We start from the raw sequence: 25,178 nt of genomic DNA on the forward strand, positions 1-25,178 counted from the left end.
TGGGGAGTGGGCCCGCCGCAGCACAGAGTGGCCTCTCCCCTCCTGAGCCTCCCTGGATAGGAGCAGAGCGGATCCCACAGCTTCTGGGAGCCCCAACCTCTGCTCCCTAACACCCTTCCAGCGGGATCGAACTTTTTGACCTTGGCAGATTTGTCAGGCAGAAGACAAGACATCTGTGCTTTTCAGCTTGCATTTCTCCAAGGAGGGGAGGTTGGGGTCTGTTCCCCTGCATTTGGGCGTCCGTCCCAGAGTCTCCTCAGGCTTTGCGGGCGAGTGGGCATTGTGCTCTTGATTGGCAGGGCTTCTCCATCCCAGGCTCTTCATTCTCAACTCACTCAGATCGGCCCTTCCCTGTAGGAGCCCTGAGCCTGGCCCGAGTGCAGCAGGTTCTCACCGACCAGAGGCAGCATGCTCCGCAGAGCCTGCATCTCCCCTGGTCAGTTTGTCTCTCCTCTAGACTTCTCAGTTAGGGTCATCTTTAGAAATGCCTTCGTTTCCCCAAGACTCTGAAAAAGTTCCCCCAAGTTTTTTTTTTTTTTTTTTAAGATTTTATTTATTTATTCATGAGAGACTGAGACAGGGAGAAGCAAGCTCCCCACAGCAGCCTGAGGTGGGACTCGATCCGGGACCAGGACCTGAACCAAGGGCAGACGCTCAACCATCCAGGCGGCCCAGTTTTTTTTCTTTAACCCCTAAATCCTTAACCTGTTTGGAATTCAACTCCACGTGAAAGGTGAGGGCAAATTCCACCCACTCAGGCAAATCGGCATCTTATAGAGGACAAGATTCCCACAAGTACATGGAGCTTTTTCATTTTCCCGTGGAAGTGCGTTCTTTACGCTCATGGCGGCTTCGGCTTCGTGGTGTGGAGGACCCGGAGGCCCTGCCTGGGGGGCCGCTGCCGGCCAAGCACTCGGTGGGGGCTCAGCGGATGCTGGGGCGCGGCTCCAGTCCGCCCCCCCCGCCCCAGGGCTCGGTACAGGGCGGCGTCCCGCCCACGGCTCTGGGACCCCGACACTCGCGACCCACGGACACCTGCGACTGCACCTGCACGAGGCACTCGGGACATTCCGCGCATCGCCTCCGCCTCAAACGCGGTGGATTCCACATTCGTGCCTCACCACCTTCCCCTCTGAACCCCTGGTTCCCGCGCCCTCTCGGTCCCACGTCCCCCGCGCGTGCCCCTGGGTCTCCCGCCAGCCCCCGACCCCCGGGGGCCCTCTCCGTCCCACGTGCCTCGTGTGCTCCACTGGGTCTACTGTTCTCAGTGACACCTGCTGTTCTCTCTTGCTCCAGCCCCGCCCCCCCCCCCCCCCCCGTCTCCCTCCGGCTCCCACGCCCCCGCTGGGTCTCGCCCCGCCCCCCGCCCCCTCCCACGCCCCCCGCGGGGTCTCGCCCCGCCCCCGGCCCACGTGCCCCGCGCGCACCGCGTGACCTCCATCCTGTCTCGCCCCGCGTTCCCCCGTTTGCGCGCTGTGTCGGGTCGGCACCCCTAGTCCACGACCTCCCCGTGACCCGTGCGCCTCCCGGTGCCCCAGGTCCGCTTGGCGCCGCCCCCGCGCCCCCTCCCGCCCCCGCCCGCGGGTCCCGCTCGGGCCCTGCCCGCGGCGGGGCGGGGCCCGGAAGGCGGAAGTGCCCGGGGCGCCGGCGGCGGGGACCTGCCGGACGATGGGAGCCCGGGGCAGAGGCGGCGGCGGGGGCCGTAGTGGCGGCGGCTGCCCGGGCGGCGGCGGGCGGCGGGGGACGCGGGCCGGGTAGCGCCGGGCGGAGCGCGGAGCCATGGGCCGGGCCAGGCCGGGGGCCGGGGGCGCGGCGGGGGCGGCGGCGGTGGCGGCGGTGGCGGGGCCGCTGCTGCTGCTGCTCGCTCGGGCCACCCCCGCGGCCGCCGGCGACGGCAGGAGGAGCGGTGAGCCGCGCGGCCCCGCGGGCGCCATGGGGTGCAGCCGGGGGGAGGGGATTGTGACTCGGCGGGGGCGCCTGTGCGCTCACCTGCGGCGGCGGCGGGGCAGGTGGGCTGGGAGGACGCCGGCGCCCCTACCTGCCGCCGCGGCCCACTTCGCCGACGCGCCCTGGAGCGCGCGGCCCCTCGCGGGTCCCTCCCCGGGCGCCCAGGTAGCGGCCGAACCGGCGCGCGGGGCGGTGGAGGGGCGTGGGGGGGGCGTGGAGGGGCGCAGGGCTGGGCTGGGGCAAAGGGCGGTGGAGGGGCATGGGGGGTGTGGGGGGGTGTGGGGCGTGGAGGGGCGCCGGGCTCAGCTGGGGCACAGGGCGGTGGGATTCCGGGCCCCTCTGACCTCAGAGGCGGGCAGAGGCAGGAGAAAGTTGTTGGCTCCCGGAGTGGGCCCCGCGGGCGTCCGTCCTCACCCTCCACAGGGTCACAGCCAAGCCCCGGGTGGTGACCCCCACAGCTGGCCTTGCTTTTTGGCCGCTGGCCTCCAGGTGGACCTGAGGAGAGGGGTATGTCTGGGCGGTTTTGCCCCGAGAGAGTCCCCTCCCTGGACTGAACCCCCAGGAAGTGGCTCCTCAGGGTCCTGCCTGGGAGAGAGACACTTGGGGGTGTCAAGCCCCCTGAGCGTTGCCTTGGTCTCCCGGGGCCCAGAGGCCCTGCGGCTGGCACAGCCTGGGGCGCTCCCCTCCACTCCTGGCTCCCTGCCCCCCCTTCTCTGAAACCCTCCGAGCTCCTGTGTCTTTGAGGGCTGGGCCTCCACTTGGCACAGCTCTACTTGAAAGGTGGTTTCCTGGGAGATTGGTTTCTGGTTCAGCTGCTCCGCTGGATGTTGCCACCTTTGTGTCCAGCCTCCTCTCCATCCTGAGGTCAGGGCTGGGTGAGGGCTCCCGGGAGGGGGGCGCAGGCCTGCAGACAGGGCAGGCCGCTGGTCCTGACATCTGTACCCGGGCAGTGTGTCCTTACCGGGTACCTGCCCTGCTCCGGAGGGTGTGGGAAGCATGCCCTCATGTGGGTTCCCAGTACAGGTTCACGGACTTTCTTCCGACTGATCCTGTGTTCTTTGAGGGGCCCACGGGGCAGGGTGGGGTGCAGGAGGCTGGTGCCCCCTGATACAGGTAATGGGCTTCTGTTCAGCAACATAACTGCGTGGTAGGAGGTTGGGCCGTAGGGCTGGGATGCTGGAGGGGACATGTCGCCCTGGTAAGGGGTTCCCTGGGTCTCAGGGCGACCTTGAGCAGGTCTCTTATCTCCTGTGCACCTGGGGAAATGTCACAGCTACCACCTGTGTTCCAGGTGTCCACAGGCTGGCGCTCCCGCGCTGGTGGCTGCCGGATGTCTTTGCCCCGTTCAGGCCAGGGTGCTGGGTGCCCCGCTGGTGGACGGCTCTAGGACTCAGCCCACAACCGGGGGAATGGGACCCGGTGGCCAGCAGCCACCTGGGAAGTTGGGACTCCGTCCCGCATAGAGCCTACCCCTGAGTTCTCTGCTTTGTGGGCTTCTCTGGACCTCAGACCGGCTGTGCAAGTGGGTTCCTATCATTTCTGCCGTTGCTCCAAGCGGGAGGGCCAGCTCCTTCCCTGCTCACCTGGCTTAACCTGGAGGGGCCCTGGCCTGCTATGGGGGTGATGGCAGGCAGCCTGTCTCCCAGTGGGGAGGAAGAGGCCACACCCTCCTGCGTCCACAGCAGGGTTTCTCCCCCGGAAGCACTTTAACATCCATTAACTTCAGAGGACAGGGTGCCTGAGGGGAGGTGCTGCCTGCCTCAGCCACCTCACGAGGAAGCTGGGACCCAGAGGAAGGAAGGAACACCCAAGGTCACAGGAGGCACAGGGCCTGAGCTAGTGCTGGGGCCAAACTGCCTGCCATCGAGCCCAGGCACCTCACGGCCCGCACCCCTGGCTAGCTGCCCCCGAGAACACAGAGAACATTTAGGGTGTTTCTGTTCTGTGGGAGCCCTGAGAGGGAGGGCTGTGGGTGGGCAGTGCTCGTGGGGCCAGACGCCTGCTCTGGTGTAGGCTGTGCTGGGCACACACTCCCAGGAGGGTCCTAATCGGGGGTGAGGCCTCAGGCCTCAGCTGAGCCCCCGATGACTCAGAGCTGGCCCTAGAAACGTTGGCAAGACAGGGTGAGCATCCGCTGCAAACTCTGAGAGCGGGGAGGGGAGGGGAGCCGGGGAGCTCTGCACACAGGTGGGGACCTGAGAGCTCTATGCCGGGGACGGAGGGGCGCTCCAGGCTGGGGCCGTGGGCACTTTGCTGCCAGGGGCCCCCACCGTGCCTCTGTGCAGTCTGCATGAGCATGAACCCACCAGAGTCCAGGAACCAGCTGGTCCTCTGTCATCACCGTGGGCCAGGCTTCCGGCTGGGGCCCGTCCCCCCAGGTCTCTGCTTGCCTCCCCCCCAGACTCTAGTCTGGCTGTGCCTCAGGTCATCGTGGGCCTGAGCAGGTGGCCGGTCTCCAGGCCTGAATTCCCTCACCCAAGTGGAACCCCAGCAGGGGACAGGGGAGGCTCAGAGGAGGGGGAGCAAGGGTTCAGGGGTCCCGTGCCCAGGGCCAAGGGGAGGTGGGCCGGAGCTCCCATGCGGCACACTTCCTGCGTCCCTCAGCCTCCGTCTCCTGGCCCCAGAGCTGCCCAGGCTACATGACCACGTGTGGGAGGGTGTGTGGGGACGTGCTTCGAAGGTCTCAGGCATTTGGGGTTCCCGACGTCGGGCCTCATTGCGGAAGCTGCCCGATGGGCGCGTTGTCGCTGGTCGGGGGAGAGCTGGCTTCAGGGTCCGAGGCTGTGCTGCCCGGGGATCAACGGTGTGGGGCGGGGGGTTGGAAGGATGCGGCCTGGCCTGGTGGGACAGCAGGCGGAGAAGTTGCCAGGGCGGGAGAGGACGGCGCTGCGTCGGGGTCAGCGAGCCAGGCGCTCGCCGGGGCTCCGCTCACGTCTCCATGGGACCGCGTGGGGAGGCGGGCACCGTGGGTGCCGCGGCCTGGCTCACAGCCCCTTTTACCTGCAGACGTCAGGCTGGTGTCCGAGCAGTTCTCGCAGTCCCCACAGAAGCTGTCTTTCTACAGCTGGTACGGCAGCGCCAGACTCTTCCACTTCCGTGTGCCCCCCGACGCCGTGCTGCTCCGCTGGCTGCTGCAGGTGTCCCGGGCTGGCGGCCCCACCTGCAGCCACGCCGAGGTCACTGTGTAGGTACCGCCGCCCGCTGCCGCTCGCCCCGCGCCCCGGGCCTGCGCCTGACCTGCCGCTCTCCGCCCGCAGGTACTTCCGCTACGGCGCGCCTCCTGTCATCAACCCCCTGGGCACCGACTTCCCCGCCAACACTTCCGTGCAGTCCCCCTTCTTCATCAAGATGCTGCAGAGCAATGCGTCCGTCAACGTCTCCCACCCAGCGCCCGGGGACTGGTTCGTGGCTGCCCACCTGCCCCCCTCATCCCAGAAGATTGAGGTGAAGGTAAAGGGACCGCTTTGAGGGGTGGGGGCAGGGCCCGCAGTGTGGGACCCCCCCTCCCTCCCTCCCCCCGTCATTTATGCCCTTGGGGCAGCTTTTGCTTTAGGATCCACTGCGCTGCTTCCCTGTGCGCTGCTGCAGCTCAGTAGTCAGCCCTGACCTCCTCCGCCACCGGCCTCATGGGCCCCCTGCTCCGGCCCTGACCGCCCCCCCTGCTCCAGCCCTGACCCCTGCCTGGCCTCCTGTTCTGGCCCTGGCCACCCCTCAGGCCCCCTGCTCCGGCCCTGACCCCCCCGCGGGTCCCCTGCTATGGCCCCGACCCCTACACTCCTCTCTCCTAGGGTTTTGTCCCTCCCAGTTGCGTGTACACTTTCCATCCTGACATGCTGGTCGTGCGGGCCGTCGAGGTCTCTATCTTGGAGCCTGATGTTCCCCTTCCACAGACTCTCCGCTCCCATCCCAGCTACCTCAAGTGAGTGGGACCTCGGGGAGGCCCTGCCTCTGGGTGTGGTGGACTGGGCGGTCCCCGTGCCCTCACCGTGGGTCCTGGGTCTCAGGACCCGGCGGCCCCCCCCTTCGGCCAGCACCTTGTGGGAATGATGCAGGAGGTGGTGCAAGTCAGGGAGCCTGAGCGAGAGCGTGTCCCCTTGGCCACAGAATCTTCATCCCCGAGTACACCCAGGAGCTGCGGCTGGAGCTGCAGGGCTGTGTGACCAATGGGAGCCTGGGCTGCCCCGTGCGCCTGACCGTGGGCTCAGCCACCCTGCCCAGAAACTTCCAGAAGGTGCTCACGTGCGTCAGCCTCACCTGGTCCTGCCGCCTGCTGCTGCCCTCACCACCCTGGGAGCGGTGGCTGCAAGTGACGGCTAAGAGCTTGGCAGGACCTCACGTGTTGGTGGCTTTCAGGGCTGTGGCTACCCTCACAGGTGGGCTGTGTGCAGAGGGTGGGTACGCGTGGCTCTGCCCCCGCTGGACCCCCAGCCCCCTGCAGCTGAGCTCCGTCCTCCGACAGCCTGCAGGCCGTGGACCATGAACTTGCAGCACCTCCTGCAGAGCAGCCCAAACCGCAGCTGTAACGCCTCCGCGGCTCTGCTGCCCCCCGGCGCGGGCTCCTGGGTCCCGGGCAGGAGCCGCGGGGTGGGCGGTGGCCCCTTCTGCCTAACGAGCTACCCGGTCATTCGGGAGGACACGGACGTACTGTCTGTGCGCTTCTGGCCCGCGGACCGGGTGTCGGTGCTGGTGCGGTCGGGCACCCCGTCAGTGATGCGGCTGTACCTGCACACGGGCGCGGACAGTGGGGGCTCCCTAGGCATCTCCCTGCAGGCCAACCAGGTACCTCCTGCATGCGTGTCTCGGGCCTGGCTCAGCGCGGGGCGCACCCGCCCCGCACCACGCTCGGCTCCTCCTGCGCTGACAGGCTCGGACACCGGGTCAGCCTTTGGGGGGACGGGGACCGCGCAGGCACCGGGGCGGGGGAGGGCTGTGTTCCTGGGGCCATGCCGAGGGAGATGGGCTGTGGCCGGGGTCAGGCCGGGGGGCCCCAGCCCTGGAGGGGCCACAGAGGACAGTGGCCAGCGCCCGGTAGAGCGGGAACGCAGGCCTGAGCTCAACGCAGCCTGTCCACCCTAGACAGCCGTGACCAACAGCACCAGGGTGGCCGTCTGCATGAACGCTGCCTCGCCCTTCCTCAGCTTCAATGCATCGCTCAACTGCACCACAGGTACGGGCGGGCGACACCGCCAGCTGCCCCCGCCGCCGCGCCCCTGCCGCCTCTGAGCAGGACCCCCACTTGCCCGCAGCCTTCTTCCAGGGCGTCCGCCTGTCTCTGAGCGCCGCGTCCCGCAAGGCTGACCTCGTCGTCCCCTACCCGGAGACGGACAACTGGTACCTCTCCCTGCAGCTGGTGTGCCCTGAGAGTCCCGAGTGAGTACACCTGGAGACCCGGGCACCACCGGGGGCAGGCGGCTGAACCCCGATGGCAGGACCTTGCACGGGGCTGCCCCGCTCGAGGTCTGGAGCCACCAAGCGTCCTGCAAGCCTCGCGCAGTCAGTTGCCTTCTGGGCAAGACGAGGCATTCGTCTCATGCACCTGGTCACCCTTGTTGCTGCAGCCCCAGGGGCAGTGCAGGGAGCCTGGGACCCAGGGCAGGCCGAGGGGAAGGGCACGTTGGCCTCGCAGAGCCTGTAGCTGCTGTCCTCCGACACGTCGAGCCTGGGGGCCTCAAGTGTGGTTCTGTGTGTCCAGGAGGCCGCTGGGAGCCCTGACGAGGGCCCGGCCAGCGCAGCTCAGCAGCTGGCCTTCCTGTGCCCCTTTCCCACAGGGAGTGTGAGCAGGCTTCGGTCCTCGTGGAGACCGCCTTGTACCTGGTACCCTGCCTGAACGACTGCGGACCCTACGGCCAGTGTCTCCTGTTGCGCAGACACAGCTATCTGTACGCAGGCTGCAGCTGCAAGGCTGGTGAGGGCCAGGCCTGGATGCTCCAGACGCTTTTTTGTTTTTTTTTCTTACATTTATGTATTTAAGCAGTCCTCACACCCAGTGTGGAGCTCGAACTCATGACTCCGGGAGCAAGCGTGGCAGGCCTCTCCGGCTGAGCCACAGAAGCCCCATCTCCAAACACTTCTGCCTTTGGCATCTCGGCCCTGTGCCTTCCTTGGAGAGCCCATCTCCGCTCTGTCAAGGCCAGAGTGCGACTCTGCAGAACAAGAGCAGATGCTTCCTCCCCATGCCTACCATGCACCCACAGTCCCCCACCCCTGCACCCCAGGCACAGATGCCACCCCCGGAGGCAGTACTGCTTGCTGACCTTGGCCTCCCCTGCCCCACACCTGCCCCACACCTGCTGGGCCTAATCCACACCTGCTGGGCCTAACCGACACCTGCCCCACACCTGCCCAGGCCTGCCCTACACTTGATCTTGACTTGCCCCACACCTGCCCCACATCTGGCCTATACCTGCCTGGGCTTAACCCACACTTGCCCCACACCTGCCTAGGTCTAACCCACACCTGCCCCACACCTGCCACTGACTAGCCCCACACCTGCCCTACACCTGCCTGGGCCTAACCCACACTTGCCCCACACCTGCCCGGGCCTGCCCCACACCTACCCCACACCTGCCTCACACCTGCCCAGGCCTAACCCACACCTGCCCCACACCTTCCCCGGCTTGTCCCAGTTGCTCCTGGGTGAGGAAGGGGCTTCCCTGCAGGGCTCTAGATGCGGGGTAGGCCCTGACGTTCAGGAGCACCCCGCGGGCCTCAGCCCCCTTACCGTCCCTTGGGCCCGCAGGCTGGCGTGGGTGGAGCTGCACAGACAACAGCACGGCGCAGACCGTGGCCCAGCAGAGGGTGGCCACACTCCTCCTCACCCTCAGTAACCTCGTGTTCCTGGCGCCCATCGCCGTCTCCGTGCACCGCGCGCTGCTGGTGGAGGCCTCGGTCTACGCCTACACCATGTTCTTCTCCACGGTAGGCTGGCCGCGCCTCCTGGGTGCAGGGCAGGGGCGGGCTGCGTGGGCCGCAGCCACTCTCACCACCCCGTGTGCAGTTCTATCACGCGTGTGACCAGCCCGGGGAGGCGGTGCTGTGCATCCTCAGCTATGACACGCTGCAGTTCTGCGACTTCCTGGGCTCGGGGGTGTCCATCTGGGTCACCATCCTCTGCATGGCACGGCTGAAGGCGGCCCAGAAACACGTGAGTGATTCCTGACACAGGGTTAGGCCCCGGCACGTGGCCTGCCGAGGACGAGACCAGAGCGAGAGCTCAGCTCTCGGGGGGCCTCCCACGGCTCGTGGTGCCTCCCACTGCGAGGCAGCCGCCGGGCAGGGACTCGGGTGGGCGGGTTCGGTGAGGCCCCTGGCCGTGCTGCTGCAGTCCCTGGTGCTGAGGACACTCTGGGGGCTTTTCCGCCTCAGGTGGCCCTGGCTGATGGAGACACAGGCCCCGGTGCCCTGCCTGGCCATGCTGGTGCCTCCGACATTCACTGTGGACGGACCCATGGGAGCCACGGGTCCCAGCAGTGCAGGGGCTGAGGTGGTCACCTGCCTCCCAGCCAGCAACCCTAGGAGGTCTGGGCCGTGGGGACAGCAGCATGGTTACCGTCCATCCCCGGGCTGCCTGTGGCTGTTGGACCTCATGTTGCTGTAAACAGCTCTGGTTTGTGACCCTGTGGTCACCCCGTGTCTTGCCCAGGTCCTGTTTCTCCTGGGGACGCTGATCTTCGCCATGTCCTTGCAGCTAGACCGCAGAGGTGCCTGGAACACGTTGGGGCCTTGTCTCTTTGCCTTTGTGGTCATGGTCACCATGTGGGTAAGGAGCTGGGACGGGCCAGGGTTCCTGCCCAGACCCCCTGCACCCCCGGTGGTTGGGCTGAGTCTGGCTCCCCCACACACCCCTACTTGGGACAAGACATCCTGGCCCTTTGTTGGGGCCGGGTTCCTGCTCCTGGGCCTGAGTCCTCACACATGCTGAGGGCCGCCAGGGACCCCCCATGGCCCGGCCCAAGAACGGTCAAATGTCTGTGCGCACAGGCCCTCTCTGCAGCCGCAGGACGGTGCCGCTGCCCGGACCTGGGTGGGTCCTGGGGGACTGTGGCCGCAGCTCCTCAGCAATGCTCACCTGGCGGCTCCCTCAGGTGTACCGCTGCAGGCACCGGCGCCACTGCTACCCCACGTCCTGGCAGCGCTGGGCCTTCTACCTCCTGCCTGGCATCTCCATGGCTGCTGTGGCCGTCGCCATCTACACCTCCATGATGACCAGCGACAACTATTACTACACGCACAGCATCTGGCACATGCTGCTTGCAGGAAGTGCGGCGTTCTTGCTGCCGCCGCGTGAGGAGCACACCAAGCCCTGGACCTGCTCGCAGAAGCTCACTTGCCACTATCAGATCTGTAGGAACCACCGAGAGGAGCTGTACACGGTGACGTGATGTGGCCGGCTCAGGGATGCCTGCAGCTGTGATTTGACTCTCTGGCCAGGGGCAGGACCAAAGGAGAAGGACCCTGTCCAGATTGATTTCCAACAGAATAAAATTGCCCAATGCACTATTTGCTTCCTCCGGAGGAGAGGACCACACCCCCAACTCCCAATTCCCTTGTGCCTGCTGGCTGCGGGCTCCCTGTGCGGGGGCCCCAGGGGCCTGGGCCTGGCTGCTTGGAAACCACAGGTACCACGCAGGGGCACATTCTGCGTTCTGCTGCCTAGAGGTGGTTGGAGGTGGGGAGAAAGATTCCCCATGGTCCTTGTTCCTCTGTGAGGTTCTGGCTTGAGCCCACCCCCTGCAGCCCCTGCCCCGTTGAGCCTGGGAGCTGTGCCTTCCCTGCATCCCTGGCTCCTGATGGGGATGCTCCCTGCTGATGCAGATGTGTGGGGAGAGGGGACCACAGTCCGCAGGCAGGGAGCTGATGGGCCCTGGGGCTCCAGGAGAGGCCGGGACCCCTGGGGAGAGGCTCCTGGGGGGGAGGCGCCCAGCTGCCCAGGAGTGCAGTGCCGCAGCCATCCCATGGGCTCCTGGGCCCTTGTGTGGGGACTTGTTCCCGGAGACGAAGGGACCACTGCTGCCCCGCGGGCCGAGCCACTGTTGGGGAGGAGGCTCCCAGGGACCCGACCCGCGTGCCCCGTCCTCCGCAGGGGAAGCAGGAGGCGGCGGCAGCACCGCAGTGGGCTGCTGTCTGTTCCCCGGGGGGCAGGGCTGGGCACCTGCGGCCCTGGGCGCCCGCAGGCCCCTGCACTTGGGCTCATAAAGGGGAAACATTTCTTTTTTTTTTTTTTTTTTTTTTAAAGATTTCATTTATTCATGAGAGACACAGAGGTGGGGGAGGAGGAGAGAGAAAGAGAGAGAGAGTGAGGCAGACACAGGCAGAGGGAGAAGCAGGCTCCATGCACCGGGAACCTGATGTGGGATTCGATCCCGGGTCTCCAGGATCGCGCCCTGGGCCAAAGGCAGGCGCCAAACCGCTGGGCCACCCAGGGATCCCAGGGGAAACATTTCTATGTGGCGTTTTGGGGGTTAAAAATTGGCAAGACATTTTTACGTAGCTCTGATTTTGCTGTGATGGGTGAGTTTAATATTTTACAGTGATATTTTGAGATACTGCAGTGTTTTATTTTAGACAGGAGAGAGGGGCGGGCGGCCGGGGGGAGGGGAGGGGCGGGCAGGAGGGGGAGAGGGGAGGGAGGCGGCCCGGGTCACAAGCCCCGCCCTCCGCCGCGGGTGAGGATGAGGTCTTGGCGGACCGTGCCTGGGGCTGCCGCCCTCGCCGCAGGGCATTTTCCTTGGTCCCTAAGGACAGGAAGGGGGCGGGGCGAGCGCTAGACTGACGGGCTCCTCGGGCGCCGGCCGAGGCGCGGCGCGTCACTTCCGGTTCCGGCGGGGTGCTGGGGCGGAGCGGGGCCGCCGCGATGCCGCTGCACAAGGTCCCGGTGGGCCTGTGGAGGCGGCTACGTTTGCGGGAGGGCATCTGCTCGCGGCTGCCCCCGCACTACCTGCGCTCCCTGCAGGAGGCGCGCGCGCCCGCGCCGGTGCACCACAGGCCGCGCGGGGCCGGGGCCGGGGCCGCGGCGGGCGGCCGGCGGGAACGCGTGCAGGACGTCCCCATCCCCGTGTACCGGCCGCCGGAGGCGCAGCTGGGGCTCTGGGGCGGGGAGGGCTGGGTCGTCGGCTACAGGTACGTCGGCGACGACAAGGTAGGTGGCGGCGGGCCCCGGCCCCGCTCCCCGCCCCGCCCCGCCCGGCCCCGGGGGAGGCCGCAGCAGCGCGCGTGACGTCTTTGTCCCTCCCTTAGCTCACAAAGAGGGTGAAGAAGGTGTGGAAGCCACAGCTGTTGCAGCGTGAGCTCTACAGCGAGATCCTGGACACGAAGTTCGCTGTCACGGTGACGGCGCGGACCCTGGACCTCATCGACGCGGCCTACGGGTTTGACTTCTACATCCTGAAGGCAAGCCAGGGGCTGTGCGGGCGCAGGGCGGGCTCCCCCGGCGTGTCGTCCGGGGTCCAGGGTCCCCAGCGAGCGTTGCTGCCTCCTTCCCCGCTGTCGGGCCTCCCTTTGCTCTCAGGTGGCTGGAGGGCCCTGCCAGCTGCCCTGCCCCATGCGTGGTCTCCTGCCAGACTCCAGAGGAGGATCTGTGCTCCAAGTTTGGGATGGACCTGAAGCGAGGGATGCTGCTGCGGCTCGCCCGACAGGACCCCCAGCTGCACCGCGACAACCCCCAGAAGAGGGCAGCCATTTACGACAAGTACAAGGTGGGGGCCTCCATTGGTGCGTCGTGCTCCCTGGGGGGTCCTGTTGGCTGGCCGTCCTTCCATTCACTGTGGGCCTGGTTCCCCCCTCCCCCAACCGGGGCAGGAGTTTGTCATCCCGGAGGCAGAAGCCGAGTGGGTCGGCCTGACGCTGGATGAGGCCGTGGAGAAGCAGAGGCTCCTGGAGGAGAAGGTGAGCAAGTGTGAGCACCGGCGGCTGAGCACCAGTGGACAGACGGGGTGGTGTGTGCTGGCCCAGGGAGGACCTGGCCTAGGGCTGCCCCGATGGAGCCACAACCTTGGGTTCCGTGTGCTGTGCCCCCTCCCCTCAACGTGCTGATACTGTCCTGCGCCCCGGCTGACTTCATAAATTCATGGACAGAAGGATTCTTGGGGGCATCTTTGGTCTGCCCACGTAGCACCCCCTGCCTTGGGGTCTTCGCAGTCTCAGAGTTGAGATATTTTTGTATCTACATTTTGGAAAGTCTGGAGTGGATGGTTGCTGCTGGAACTGGGAACCCTCCGTGGCTTAGGACCCCAAGGCAGGAAAAATGGGGATAGATGCCGGAGCCCTGTGTCCCCCTTGGAAGGTGATCCTTGTCTTGCGGACAGGGCTGTCCTCTGGGCTGGTGGCTGTAGGCCAAGCCTGAAGGGCCACATTCCCCCTGATGCTTGGCCAGCAGCAGCTGCGTTCCTGCTTCCCCAGAGCAGCTCACTGTGACTCTGTCTCGCTCCTGCAGGACCCGACTCCTCTGTTCAAGGTCTACGTGGAGGAGCTGATTGGGCAGCTTGAGCAGCAGGCCCTGTCTGAGCCTGTGGTGGTGCAGAAGAGGGCCAGCAGGGAGTGACTATGCGGGGACCTGCCCCCCGCCCCCGCGGGCGCATGAGTCTGGTGGGGGCTGGTGGATGAACCCCATCTTCTGTGCTGGCTCAGTGGCTGCCAGGGCTGGATGGGCTTTGTGGAACTCCAGGGATCTCCTGTCCCAGGGCCCCCACTGGGGTCTGGGGCTGGCTTGCTGCCTCTGTAGCCCCCTCTTCTCCCCTGAGGTGGAGACCCAGCTGGGGAGGTGCCAGTAAAGTGTGAACTTGTCCGTGTGTGTGTGCTGCTTTGCCTGGAAGCCCCGAGCGCTCCCAAATGGTCTTGGACCTCGTCGTGCCCTGCCCCAGAGACCTGGATGTGGCTGACCTGTGGGACCGGGGTTCCTTTTGGTGTCTTGCCATGTTTTGCCTTCCTCTGGAAGGGCCCAGGGTGGTTGGAGGCATCTGGCAACAGATGCTCTCTGTGTCCACATCCTCATCCGTGTGGCATTCTCCTGGGCAGAGGCAGGGAGGCTGTGGGCTGACTCTGGGAGTGAGGGAAGGCTCCGCCGGATTGCCATCCAGGGGGGTGCAGGATGTGGATCCCCTTGGGATGCTGGGCCCAGTGCCCTGAGACTTGGGGTGCCTTGATCCCCTTTCCCGGCCCTGTTCTGGGAGTACTGAGCATCAAGAGCCATTCAGATCACTCTGGGAGGACAGGGAGTGAGTGATACCCCGACCTGTTCCTGGCAGCTGACCCAGGGTTGCCCGGCTCCCCTCAGGGTGCTGTGGATGTGAACATACCTGGGCTGTGCTGATGGAGGTGGAGGCCAGACGGAGCATGGCCGGTGAACCCAGCCACAGGAGGGCCCTGGAGGTTCCACAGCACAGGGAGGTCATTGAGGGGTGGGGCCTGCCCTCAGGGCGGTCCTGAGGTCTTGTGTGCAAGGCTGAAAAATGTTCTCAGTCCCAGACTTCTCTGGGGTGCACTGTGGACTTGTATCTCTCTTTTTTTTTTTATGATTTTTTTTAAAGATTTTATTTTATTTATTCATGAGAGACAGAGAGAGGCAGAGACACAGGCAGAGGGAGAAGCAGGCTCCCTGCAGGGAGCCCGATGTGGGACTGGATCCCGGGATCCTGGGACCCTGGGGTCACACGACCTGAACAGAAGGCAGGCGCTCAACCACTGAGCCCCCCAGGCGCCCCTCTGGATTCATATCTTGATGCACATGATTGTTTCTTCACGGGATGTTCCAACATGGGAAAAACATTGGTTTTTCATTTTTCAATAATTTTACCAAATGTTGCCAGCGCCTGGCCTGCCCCTGCCCTGGTTGCGGCCTGCAAGGCCCGGCTGGGTTACCCGCACCGCCGCGCCTGGCTCCAGCGCCGTGGCTGGCGTCCTGGACTGGCCAGCCCTTCCAGCCCCCGCTTGATGGTTCCCACGCTCAGCCCTGACCCGAATCTAGCAGACCCCTTCCTAGGGCTGTTCTGCTCCTGTCACCTGTCCACCCACCCCCTACCCGCTGTGCACCCCGCGTGCCCCCAGGTCATTGGCTCTGGCTCCCAGCTGCCCTTTGCTGCTCTCACCGAGGCTACAGGTCAAGGTGGGCAGTTCCTACCAGGACCCCTGTGCTCCTGTGTCTGCCGGTGCCCCAGGGGCTTAGGGCTGGCCTGGGGCCTGTGGCGGTGGGGGTGGGTGGGCTCCAGCAGGCGCCTTTCTGTCTGCTGGAGGCCCAGCTGCGTTGCTGCATTTGGGTGTGCAGCCTTGCTCTCCCCAGGGCGTACAGCTTGCCCAAGGAACGGCCCCCACTCGCCTCCAGTGCTGCTGCTCAGTGGAAGGAGCTTGGTGTGGCCTCAGCAGGTCACCTCCCTCCCCAGAACCTACAGTGAGTGGTTCTGGCTGTGGCCCTTTTCGGGCAGAGTCAGAACCTGTTTGATCACATTCTCACAAATACCGTCCGCCCGGGAGAGATTCAGCGGTCAGTGAGGGACGTGCTTGCCGGCCCACCCCAGATAAAGCAGTAGCCCAAGTCTGGGAAGGTTGCCCCTCCAGAAGGTGGGAAGGGGGACACGGGGACCGTGCGTACTCACTGCTGCACCCCTACCGGAGCTGAGCGCTGGGAGCCCACCAGGCCACACGGCCCCCTCCAGGTCCTCTTCCTCTAGTCTGCCGTGTGTGCCCGCAGTCCCTCAGGCCTCTGGATTGGGGTCGGTGGTTGTACTGACCCCCGTCAAGCCTGCAGAAGGCCGAGTTGCCCTGTGCTGGCCCCGGTGCGCAGACAGGCTGCACCCCTGTACCCCCGTCGCCCCTCTAGGAGCCCCTAGGCAAGTTCCCAGGCTCGCCTGTTTCTGTGACGGCCCAACCAGTCAAGGACCACGGACACGAGGGTTGGCCACTAGCTGTAGATGGGGAGGTCCCTTGGGACCTGGGCAGTGGAGCCCTCGCCAGTGCGACCGTCAACACTGTGGGGTCCCGAGGCCCAGGAAGGGCAACTGAGGTCACGAGGGTGCGGCCCAGCCCAGCCCACGGCCCTGTGCCTGACCCCGTACGTGAGGGCTGTTGCAAGGCCCACCGTGTGCACGATGGTTCTCCCCCTGGAGCTGTGCCCCAGATGCCCTCCGAGGGGAGCCCCGGGTCAGTTGAAGAGGCTCAGCAGCAGCGGCCTGGAGCCCTGCCCAAGCTCCGAGAACCCCAGGCTGGGGCCCCACCCCCTGGCTGACCGGGGCCCCTGTTCCCACCCACACCTTGCTCCTAGACAACACCTGTGTGCCCGTGGCATCCCGCATGTGGGGGAGGCCCTGAGGCCCAGGACTCCCCGCTCCCCCCACCGTGACCCAAAGACTCGGGGTGGGAGCCAGTCCCGGGGCTGGCTGTGTAGCCTGGCCCACCCTGAGCCCGTCCCCTTGGTGTGCGAGCCCTGCGGACCCGCGTCCAGATTCCCCGTTTCCCAGGCCCCTCTGGCCTGGGCAGTGGCCGCCTCCGCTGCCCCTGGGCACCCGTGGTCCTGGCCACCTCCCAGGGCCTGGGGCTCATGCTGCTCTTCGCAGGCTTGTGCCAGCGGCTCTCTTCCTCTTTTCTGCAGCAGGTGTGAGCTGGGCCTGGGCCTGGAGGGGGATGTGGCTTCCCGGGGCTCAGGTGGATCCGGGGCCTTGAGGCGTTGGACCCGCACAGGCGGCTCTAGGTGGGCCGGGCGGGGGCCGGTCCCCGCGGCAACGCCGCGTCGGGCCCCTGACGGGAAGCCCTGGTCTGGAGACACCAGGAGGACCGAGCCGTGGGGCTGGAGCTGTGGGCTGGTGCGGCGGGATGCGGGGCCCGGGCGCCCCGAGGAGCAGGTTTGTGTGGGTTGGAGAGAGCTCCCTGTGAAGGCGCAGGGTCTCTGCCGCCGCAGGGCCAGCTGGAGCCTCGGGAGGCTCTTGAGGGGCGAGCGCGGGTCCGTGTGCTCCTGAAAGTGACGCGGGAGGGGTCGGCAGGCAGGAGAGCCGAGGCCCTTGGGGTCTTGGGGGATGCAAGCTGGGCTCTGAGTCCCTGATGTGGGGCTCCGGCCCTTTCTCCCGCCGCCCTCACCCGTTGTTTGCTCACCAGTGGCCTGGTCTCCAGCCCCTGGGGCAAGCCTGACCTGAAATCCTCGCGGAACCAGGGGCTGCCAGGATGTTGTTGCCGCCTCCAGCAGGTGGCCGGCGGGGCACCGACGGCCCGGGGACGCCTCCCGGCGGCGCACGCGAAGCCCACCCGCGAGGCATCAGGAGCTGGTGCGGGGCAAGGGCGCCGCCGGCCTGGCCCTCCGAGGGCACCGCGACCCACGCGCAGCCAACTCCCACCGCGGCATCGGGAGTGGCCTGGGTGGCGGTGTCTGAAGGGGCTGGTTGCCATGGCTACCGTAGGGTTCTGAGGCTGTCATCTGGTCCCCGCCTCAGCCAATCGGCGCTGGGAGCCCGAGCTGCAGCCCGGAGCCCAGTCCTGCCGAGCCACCACGCCAGGAGCAGGGACCGCGGCCCCGGGGCTGCTGCAGCGCCGAGGCCCAGCACAGCATGGCGGAGCGGGGAGGGCGGCGCGGCCGGAGCCAGCCAGGTGAGGTAAGCGGGCGCACCGCCCACTGTCCCCGGCGGCCCTCGCACCCCAACCCGCGCATGCGGCCACCGGGGCTGGAGACAAAGGGGCGCACGAGGCGGGAGCCCCAAAGCCCGGGGCCGATCCGATCACGCCCCGAGGCCGCATCAAAGACCCCCGGCCGGCCGGGCCCTCTCGCCACTGGGCCACAGGCCACGTCACGTCCTTGCCGTGCAGGGCGCATTTTTTAAAAAATTAAAACAGAAAGAGGAAAGCGACAAGGGAGAAAAACATACACCTGTACCCGGCGGCCAGACCGCCCCGATCAGAGGTGCCAAATCCCATTACCCGGGCCGCCTGAGGACGGCGGGGAGGCAGCTGCGGTTAGAGGCTCGCCAGCAGAGATCAAAGGGGGCCATGCTTGTGTGTGTACGTGTGTGAGCGCACGCGGGTGGCCGGAGTGGGCTGCAGCCTGGCGCGTCACCTACCTGCCACCGCTGCCCTCCGAGGCGCCGGCGTCCCTGCTGCACCGGGTGGACGTGCTGGGGGTGGGCCCACCGCGGCCTGCTGCCTGCCCACCTGGCCGGCTCCGCTCCCGACCTCCGCGCCCTGCGCCTTCCCCCAGGACCTGGGCTCGCCCCACATTGGGTGCACGGGCCTGGAGGAGCACAGGCCTGGCCGGGGGGCCGCGCCGGGAGCGGGGACGGGCGGCAGCCACCTGCAGAGGCCGAGAGCCCCCAGATGGCCTGGCCGGCGCATCCCAAGGTTCAAAGCCTCTGTCGGCACGATTGTTGGGTTATTAGGTAAACTCTGGGAAGCAAATCTTTTAATCCACTGTGGCTAATCCAGTGCACTTTTGTTTGCTACGACAGATTCTGCAGCAACAAAGGGCCGAGGGACCCCAGCATGCGTAATCACATACTTAGAGTGTGGCCTCAGCGGCTGCGGGGCTCCTAGGCAGCCGAGAGAGACGTCTCTGGACAGCGCGGTGGGGGGGCAGGTGCACAGAGGCTGGGGGCTGCCCCGAGGGCGTGTGCCTGGGCGGGGGTACAGCCCCTCCCTGCCTGCCCTTCGCCAAGCCCCCCAGCTACCGGCGCAAGGGGTCCACGGGCTGCCCTGGTGCCTGGCCCTGCACGGGCTCGGCGGAGCCAAACGAGGTCTGGCAGGTGGAAGGAGAGGCCGCAGCGGTGGCAGGGGCCTGTGAGCTCCGGCGCTGCGAGGGGCCCCGGGGATGGAGGGCTCGGGTCAGGCAAGGACATCCCAGGTGACGGGACAGCAGGCACAGAGAGGAGGCCTGCCCGGTGTAAGGGGCTGCCGCTACCAGAAAGGGGAGTGACCTGACACCATCCGGGACTCCGGGACTTCAGCCGCTGCTTTTGCAAGTCAGGCTGAGATCCCTCAGACACCACCCATCCTGGGAAAATGGCGCTGGGGTCGCAGAGGCCAGCAGGCCCTCCCTGCCTGCACCTGAGCCCCAGGCTCGGTGACGAGGGGCTGCCCACAGACCTCTGGGGCCAGCGGGGTTGGGTCGGGACCCTCACTGTGCTGAGCACAGCTGCCCGCCTTGCTGTGGGCGGGCGGCGTGCGGGGAGGTGGGAGCTGGGTCAGCGCTGTGTCCCCGAGGCTCCCAAGGCGGCAGGCTGCTCTTCCCCTTCCCCCAGGCGCCTGTGGCTGGCAGGGCCACGCACGCCTCAGTGCAGTACTGTCCTCCTGTCCTCGTGAGGACACGGCCCTGGCGCCAGATCTCTCTGGAGGCGCACTATGGGAAGATGACCCGCGGTGCTCCTCGGCCTGGAGTGACGGGATCCCTGGGGGACCCTGGGGGTGAAGCCCAAGTTGGGGCGGGTGTGGAGGGCACCCTGGGACTACTCACCTGCTGCCGTGCCCCTGCTTCCCTGTCGGCCTTGAGCCCTGGCCCTTGACCCATGGGGGCTGTGTCAGGTCTGCTGGGTGAGTCGTCCAGACAGGGGACATGGGGACGAACGCAGCATCACCAGCCGGGCCTGGCAGGAGCCGAGTGCTGCAGTCCCCTACCTCTGCTGTGGGGCCTCCTCGCCTTGTTCAGGGGAGCCCGTGGCGGCTCTGAGGAGCAGGGACGGCCGGGCTGGGATGACATAGAGCAGTGTGAGAAGGTGACAGTCACCCAGGTACTCCCAACAGCGAGCTGATGCCAGAGCTGGCTCGTTTGACACAGGGCCCTGACCTTACACCCCGGCTGGCTCAGCCCGGCTTTTGGGGGCGAGATCACCTCTGGGGTGTGTGCCCCAGGCAGCTGCAGCTGAAGACACCAAAGAGCAAGACCGATGCAAAGTGCCAGCCTGGATGACACAGCCGCCCCCAGGGCAAGGGGACGGGGATCCCAACAGAGCGGGGACAGGCAGGGGCCAGCCCTGACATGCGGTCCCCCAGGCTGGAGTGTCCATGGGCTGCGCTGGGCACCTTCTCACTGGTCCCGGGACAGTCGGAGCAGCACCATTGTGCCTGGCGTGGGCAGCCGCGTTCTGTTCCAAGGGCCCAGGCATCCAGCTCGCTCCCACGGGGGCCCGCGGGGTGGTGCCCGCTGCATTTTCTCAGGCACAGAGCCTCTTCCTGAATGCGTAAAGGAAGTGCCACAAGCACCCCCGATTCTGCGATTCTGCACTCCGACAATAACCTATTAGTGCCCTGGAATATGGGTGGTCAGCATTCCCACCCTACAGGCACGAGCTCTACACCCACAACAGCGGGCACCGAGCACGGGCCGCCTTGGTGCTCGGGCTCATGATCTTGGTGTGACGGCTGTGCATCCATGCGACACTGGCCCTCAACCCAGCGCTCAGAACTGACAGAGGAAAGACACCCAGGATGAGGGGTGGAGCCCGGGCGGCTGGAGCTGTGCCTCCAAGGGCACACCCGTCACAACTGGCCACAGCCGGATGAGCCCGCCCCCGGGGCCTCGCCTGCCCTCCCACCGCCACCCCCCACACCTGTTGGGGCAGACCCAGAAGGGGATCGGCCTGAGACCCCTCCCTCCCTCCAGATGCCCAAATCCCATGGTCCCTCCCGCCCTCCCCTCCCAGGAAGACAATGGGGATGTGCCCCCAGTGTCCCATGTCTGCAGCCTGTCCTCTGCTCCTGGCTTTCATCATCAGACATCAGGCCATGCTGGACACGCCTCAACATAGTCGGCACATCTTGGCTGATTTCTTTGAATCACTTTTTATGAGTGGTCTTCCTCAGCCAAGTGGACGAACACGTGTAAGGCTTCAAAACTCGCTTTATTTCGAAGTATTCATTTTATGTCTACATTGAAGAAAATTATTTCACGTTTGCTTTTAAGTTTTTCATGTAGTTCCTGGAAAGCCGGAACAAATGTCCTCTACGGTTAATCCAATCAAAGCTTCTAGTGGCAAACCCTGGCACCCCCTTCACTGGGGGGTGTGTGTGTGTGTGAAAAGAGGGCGCTCCATCAAGGAACTCACCTGTTCTGACATGAGGCTCCTGGGGCTCTTTGGTGTCACGTCTGGGTGGCTGACACAGTCCCTGCCAGGTCACCCCTGCAGCACCGCAGGCCCGGTCTGGCCTTCCCTGGGCTCCCTCCTCTGGTCCACGGCCGCTCTCACCCTGCTCAATCGTCCGTCCGAGCCCACAGTTCTAATCCGCGGTAGCTGGGCTGCTGCATTTCCTCCAGGCCTTCTGATTCCCTTCCTGTCCCTGCAGGGCGGGAGCCCCAAGGAGCCAGTGGCCCGAGGGTCCTGTTCTGGTCCTGGGGCCTGGGGACACCTGCCGCCATGGGCCAGGAGGAGGATGGACGTGGACACAACCCTGGAAGCCTGGCCCGGCCACAGCAGCAGCTCTGCAGAACCAAGGCAAGCACTGGGGACCCGGGTCTGGGAGTGGGGAGGCAACATGAGGGCCAGTGTCTGGGAGCTCTTGCTGTTTGTCCAGCCCACCCAGGACTCCCATACCCCACAGAGACCCCGCTGTGCCCAGAAGGCCACCCACTGTGTCTCGTGGCCTCTAAGACTCCTAGGCTGAACGGGGTGGGGGAGGGGCTGCACTGGGGGGCCTGGGACTGTCCCAGCTGGATGCTGGTGAGAGTGACCCCCACTCTGATCACCCTAGTGGGGCCAGTGTGGGCTTGGTCGCATAGCCCTTCATCTATAGCCCCAACTGCCCCTGGGTGGCCTGGGCCTTCGGTAGGCTGGGGATCGTCCCTGATTGTCCTCATCCCTCACTGTCCCCCTTTCCTATGACCCCCTGGGAGATATGCTGTGCTGAGACTTGAGGCAGGCTGGCGTGCCCCTACACCTGCACACCCCAGGGAGGCACCACCCGTGGGCATCTGGGTGGGAGGCTGGCTGTGGCCCGTGGAGCCCCAAGCCAGGACTTGTGCACTGGTATGGAGCCTGAAAGATGAGGACGTGCCGGGAGGGCAAACAGGGTCCAGGAGATGTGGTGGCCTGTTGGACGGGGGCACGGCTGTGCCCTGGAGACTGCGGGGAGCATCTCTTCAGGTGCAGGCCGCGTGGCTCTGTGGGGCACAGGCCCTAGGTGGTCACGGGGGTGCCAGAAGCAATTCCTGAGGGTCAGTGGTAACCTTTCAGTGCCACTTCCTTCTCTTAGGCAAGGGCCCGGGGCGGGTGGACAAGGAGCTGGCCGGCTGGGCTTGCAGGTCGGGCAACAGCTGCTATGGCGACGGTGAAGGGCAGAGGTGGTGGTGCAGGAAGCCCTGCTCCCCAGGCTGCCGCGCCAGTATGACCTAGGGACAGCGTAGGAAGGAAAGCCAAGCGCTCGGCGGCCGGGCAGGGCGGCCCCGCAGCACCCGCAAGGGCTCCCGCCGCGCCGCCGCTCGCCGCCCAGGCCCACCCAGACGCCGGCACCTGGGACCTGGCCCCGCCCACCAGACGGCCCCGCCCCCTCCCCGCGCCCGCCGCTGCCCCGGGCCCCGCCTCCGCGTCGTCCGTCCCTGCAAGTGCTCGGGCCCGGGGCTCTCGGCCCCGCCCCCTCTCCGGGCTACGTCCCCGTCCTTCTCCCGCCCCCACGTTCCGGCCCCGCCCTACACTCTCCGCTGCGCCCTGCGTTCGCGGTCCCTCCCCGACGCTCTGGGCCCCGCCTCCTGCTCCCGGATCCCCTCCTCAAGGCTGCCCCGCCCCGTGCTCCGGCCCCGCCCAAGTCCCCGCCCCGAGCCTTCGCCCCGCCCCCCGCTCCGGCTGGTGCGTCCCCTGCCAGCCCCGCCCCACGTATCCGAAACGCTCGCGTCCTGGCCCCGCCCCGAGCCTTTGGCCCCGCCCTACGCCCCGGGTGACCTCACTTCCGGCCCGGATCACGCTTCGGGGCTCCGCCCCACATCATCGGCCCCGCCCCCACGCTCGGGGCCCCGCCCCATGATCTCGGCCTCGCCTCACGCTCTCGGCCTCGCCCCCACTCTCCGGGCCCCGCCCCACATCCTCGGCCCCGCCCCACGCTCCGGGCCCCGCCCCGACGCCCCGGGCCCCGCCCCACGTTCTCGGCCTCGCCCCTACTCTCCAGGCCCCGCCCCACGTCCTTGGCCCCTCCCCCACGCTCCGGGGTCCCCCCCTCACGTTCTCGGCCACGCTCCGGGCCCGCCCCCGCGCTCCGGGCCCCGCCCCACGTCCTCGGCCTCGCCCGCACGCTCCGGGTCCCGCCCCTCGTCCTCGGCCCCGCCCCCACGCTCGGGGGGGCCCCCCACGTTCTCGGCCACGCTCCGGGCCCCGCCCTACGTCCTCGGCCTCGCCCCCACGCTCCGGGACCCCGCCCCGCGCTCCGGCCCCGCCCCCGCACTTCCGGGCGGCGCCGGCGGGGGCGCTCCGGCCTGGGCTTCGGCGCTCTGCGCTCGGGCTCCCCGCTCGGGGAAGCGATCGCGGCCGCCGCCGCCGCCGCAGGACCGGCCGGAGTCGGGCCGGAGCCGCGTCTCCCGGTGCAGGCGGGTGAGAGCGGGCGGCCGGCCTCGGCGGCGCCCCCGCGGCCTGCCCCGCGCCCGCCTCCTGGCCGCCGCGCCGCCGCTGCGATGGGGGCCGCCCGGGGCCGCGCCCCCGCCCCGTCCCGCCCGCGGCGCCGCCGCTGAGCGCATGGGCCGCGCCGCGCCGCTCCCGGAGCCAGGCCGGGGCGCCGCCGCCGCCGCCGCCGCCGGTGAGTCGTGCGGGCCGGGCGCGGGCCTGTGGGCCGCCCATTGTAGGCCGCGTAGGCCGGGCGGGCCGGGACCCGGAAGAGGGGCCGGCGGGTGCGGGCTCGGGGCGTGCGGGGCGGCGGCGGGGACGCGCTGCGAGGGCCGGGGCCGGGGCGGGGGCGGTGCGCGGGGGGCGGTGCGCGGGGTCCCGGGGGGTGGGCGTGAGCGGGGCCGCCCGCGGGCCCGGCCGGGATGCGCGTGTGCACGGGCGCAGGTCCTGGGGCGGCCCCGTGACCCCGGCCCCGCGCGGGGCTCCGAGGCCCGAACCCCGGGCACCGGCTCCGCTCCCCCAAAGCCCCTAGCGCCTCCCCACAGCTTGGAGCTCGGTGCCCGCGGAGCAGAGCCGCCCGGCCAGGCGGGAAACTTTCTGCTTAGCTCTGAGAACAGAGGGGAAGCCCCAGTTACCGGAGGGCCTCCCCGCACAGGTCTGGGGTGGTTTATGAGGAGCCCCTGCCGCGCATCCCTGGCCCTCCGTTTTGCCCTGCTTCTGCACGGACGCTCTCCGGACACTTGCTTCGAGGCCCTTCTTTGGAGAACACACATGGTCTGAACCTGGGCTCGGGTGCTAGCTCTGAGTTTCAGTTTTGAGAACCTGACATTCAGGCAGGAGAATGGACAGGCGCACAGAGTACGGCATTGCTGTGGCATTTTCAGGAGGTGTGGACGCTTCTTGGGTTTCTAGAGTCAGAAAAGTAAGTGGAGTTCTTTGGGCTACATTGGTCCTTGAGAATTTAGGAGGTGGAGGAGCAGATCACCTTCTGGAACAGCGGCCCTAAGCTTTTCAGGGTTTAGATACCGGACAGGACAGCGTCACAGACATGCTCTATTGCTTCCAGGCTCCTATAAGTTAAAAGTTATGAAGTTAGGTTTGAGTGGGATGAACATGTGTCTGTACGTGTAGCATGGAGCTGGCTGCCGTGGCTCCCCGGGGGTATGGCTCAGCAGTGACTACGGGAGATTTTAAATGCTCTATCAGCCTTGTAGAGCGTTCGTCAGAGCCGTGGAGGACTTTTATGGAATCCTTTTATTGATGGTGGTTCCAGGCTGTTGGCCAGATTCAAGGCTTGTGGGCATTTGCCTCTGACCTGAATTAACGTAACTGCTTTATGTGTGGTATGCACGTGCGTACACCAAAACGCTGGGTGTGCTTCTGCGTGGGAACCCAGAGATGGCGGGAATCAGAGCGTGTTTCCATAATGTCAGTAACTTGGAGAGGTGTCTGTGCTTCTGGGGACACCGAGGATCGTCTGTCAGTTGACAGCCGAAAACAGATGTGAGTTATAAGAGCTATTTCTCTCGGGCAATGAAAAATAGTTTAAAATGATTAGGGTGGGGGGGAGCCTTGTTCACACGTGAATTAAAATGTTAGCTTTTAAAGATAGCCAGTTTTGTGAATAAAGGGGTAGATGTTGAGTTTTGTTGCTGTTTTTGTCCTGCTGTAGTTCAGCATCTCTGGAGGGCTAACGTTTGGCATTTATGACAATTGTCGTATGTGTTCATGCCATTGAATAAGTGTGCT

General features: G+C 66.6%; 5 protein-coding genes across 14 annotated transcripts in view; all 5 read left to right on the forward strand.

The window, feature by feature from the left end:
• Window positions 1-1,655: 1,655 nt before the first annotated feature.
• Window positions 1,656-10,443, forward strand: PGAP6 (post-glycosylphosphatidylinositol attachment to proteins 6). 2 transcript variants are annotated; one of them, XM_041749695.1, is made up of 13 exons: window positions 1,656-1,906; window positions 4,954-5,131; window positions 5,205-5,397; window positions 5,736-5,866; window positions 6,052-6,320; window positions 6,407-6,726; window positions 7,024-7,114; window positions 7,194-7,317; window positions 7,716-7,852; window positions 8,687-8,865; window positions 8,945-9,091; window positions 9,313-9,465; window positions 9,590-9,706. In XM_041749695.1, the coding sequence occupies exons 1-12, from the start codon at window positions 1,780-1,782 to the stop codon at window positions 9,427-9,429; spliced, it is 2,013 nt and encodes a 670-aa protein (XP_041605629.1). In that variant the 5' UTR covers window positions 1,656-1,779; the 3' UTR covers window positions 9,430-9,465; window positions 9,590-9,706. The 2 variants fall into 2 exon arrangements, with proteins under 2 accessions (XP_041605629.1, XP_041605628.1); XM_041749694.1 differs by lacking the exon at window positions 9,313-9,465 and adding an exon at window positions 10,032-10,443 and having other exon boundaries at window positions 1,658-1,906.
• Window positions 10,444-11,583: 1,140 nt separating this feature from the next.
• On the forward strand, window positions 11,584-13,729 carry MRPL28 (mitochondrial ribosomal protein L28). Of its 2 annotated transcripts, none has more exons than XM_041749698.1 (5): window positions 11,584-12,085; window positions 12,184-12,336; window positions 12,455-12,641; window positions 12,745-12,831; window positions 13,379-13,729. In XM_041749698.1, exons 1-4 carry the CDS (start codon window positions 11,801-11,803, stop codon window positions 12,795-12,797), a joined length of 678 nt encoding a protein of 225 aa, XP_041605632.1. In that variant the 5' UTR covers window positions 11,584-11,800; the 3' UTR covers window positions 12,798-12,831; window positions 13,379-13,729. The 2 variants fall into 2 exon arrangements, with proteins under 2 accessions (XP_041605632.1, XP_041605631.1); XM_041749697.1 differs by having other exon boundaries at window positions 11,613-12,085; window positions 12,507-12,641.
• A 2,839-nt stretch (window positions 13,730-16,568) lies between these two features.
• Window positions 16,569-22,384, forward strand: LOC121486754 (spidroin-2-like). Its single transcript, XM_041747970.1, has 2 exons — window positions 16,569-17,516; window positions 21,190-22,384. The coding sequence occupies exons 1-2, from the start codon at window positions 17,092-17,094 to the stop codon at window positions 21,380-21,382; spliced, it is 618 nt and encodes a 205-aa protein (XP_041603904.1). The 5' UTR covers window positions 16,569-17,091; the 3' UTR covers window positions 21,383-22,384.
• Window positions 22,162-24,209, forward strand: LOC121487118 (basic proline-rich protein-like). The gene is made up of 2 exons (XM_041748561.1): window positions 22,162-22,170; window positions 22,236-24,209. The coding sequence occupies exons 1-2, from the start codon at window positions 22,162-22,164 to the stop codon at window positions 24,207-24,209; spliced, it is 1,983 nt and encodes a 660-aa protein (XP_041604495.1).
• Window positions 23,294-25,178, forward strand: part of AXIN1 (axin 1) — a 59,195-nt gene continuing 57,310 nt past the window's right edge. For 2 of the 8 annotated variants that reach the window (XM_041747945.1, XM_041747942.1), the window contains exon 1: window positions 23,801-24,351. The gene's annotated coding sequence lies outside the window, so the exon portion shown is untranslated. Of the gene's footprint in view, window positions 23,421-23,569; window positions 23,623-23,799; window positions 24,352-25,178 lie in introns of those variants that run through there. The other 6 variants (XM_041747940.1, XM_041747939.1, XM_041747938.1 and 3 more) reach the window with 6 other exon arrangements.

This window comes from Vulpes lagopus, chromosome 3, assembly GCF_018345385.1.
Source record: "Vulpes lagopus strain Blue_001 chromosome 3, ASM1834538v1, whole genome shotgun sequence".
Classification (NCBI taxonomy): Eukaryota; Metazoa; Chordata; class Mammalia; order Carnivora; family Canidae; genus Vulpes; species Vulpes lagopus.

Coding starts and splice junctions, on each gene's coding strand:
- LOC121486754 (XM_041747970.1), top strand. CDS start 17,092: ATGTTGTTGCCGCCTCCAGCAGGTGGCCGGCGGGGCACCGACGGCCCG. Junction 17,517..21,189: donor GCCGGAGCCAGCCAGGTGAG/GTAAGCGGGCGC, acceptor CTGTCCCTGCAG/GGCGGGAGCCCCAAGGAGCC.
- PGAP6 (XM_041749694.1), top strand. CDS start 1,780: ATGGGCCGGGCCAGGCCGGGGGCCGGGGGCGCGGCGGGGGCGGCGGCG. Junction 8,866..8,944: donor ACACCATGTTCTTCTCCACG/GTAGGCTGGCCG, acceptor CCCCGTGTGCAG/TTCTATCACGCGTGTGACCA. Junction 9,092..9,589: donor TGAAGGCGGCCCAGAAACAC/GTGAGTGATTCC, acceptor TGTCTTGCCCAG/GTCCTGTTTCTCCTGGGGAC.
- MRPL28 (XM_041749697.1), top strand. CDS start 11,801: ATGCCGCTGCACAAGGTCCCGGTGGGCCTGTGGAGGCGGCTACGTTTG. Junction 12,337..12,506: donor TTGACTTCTACATCCTGAAG/GCAAGCCAGGGG, acceptor GTCTCCTGCCAG/ACTCCAGAGGAGGATCTGTG. Junction 12,832..13,378: donor AGAGGCTCCTGGAGGAGAAG/GTGAGCAAGTGT, acceptor TCGCTCCTGCAG/GACCCGACTCCTCTGTTCAA.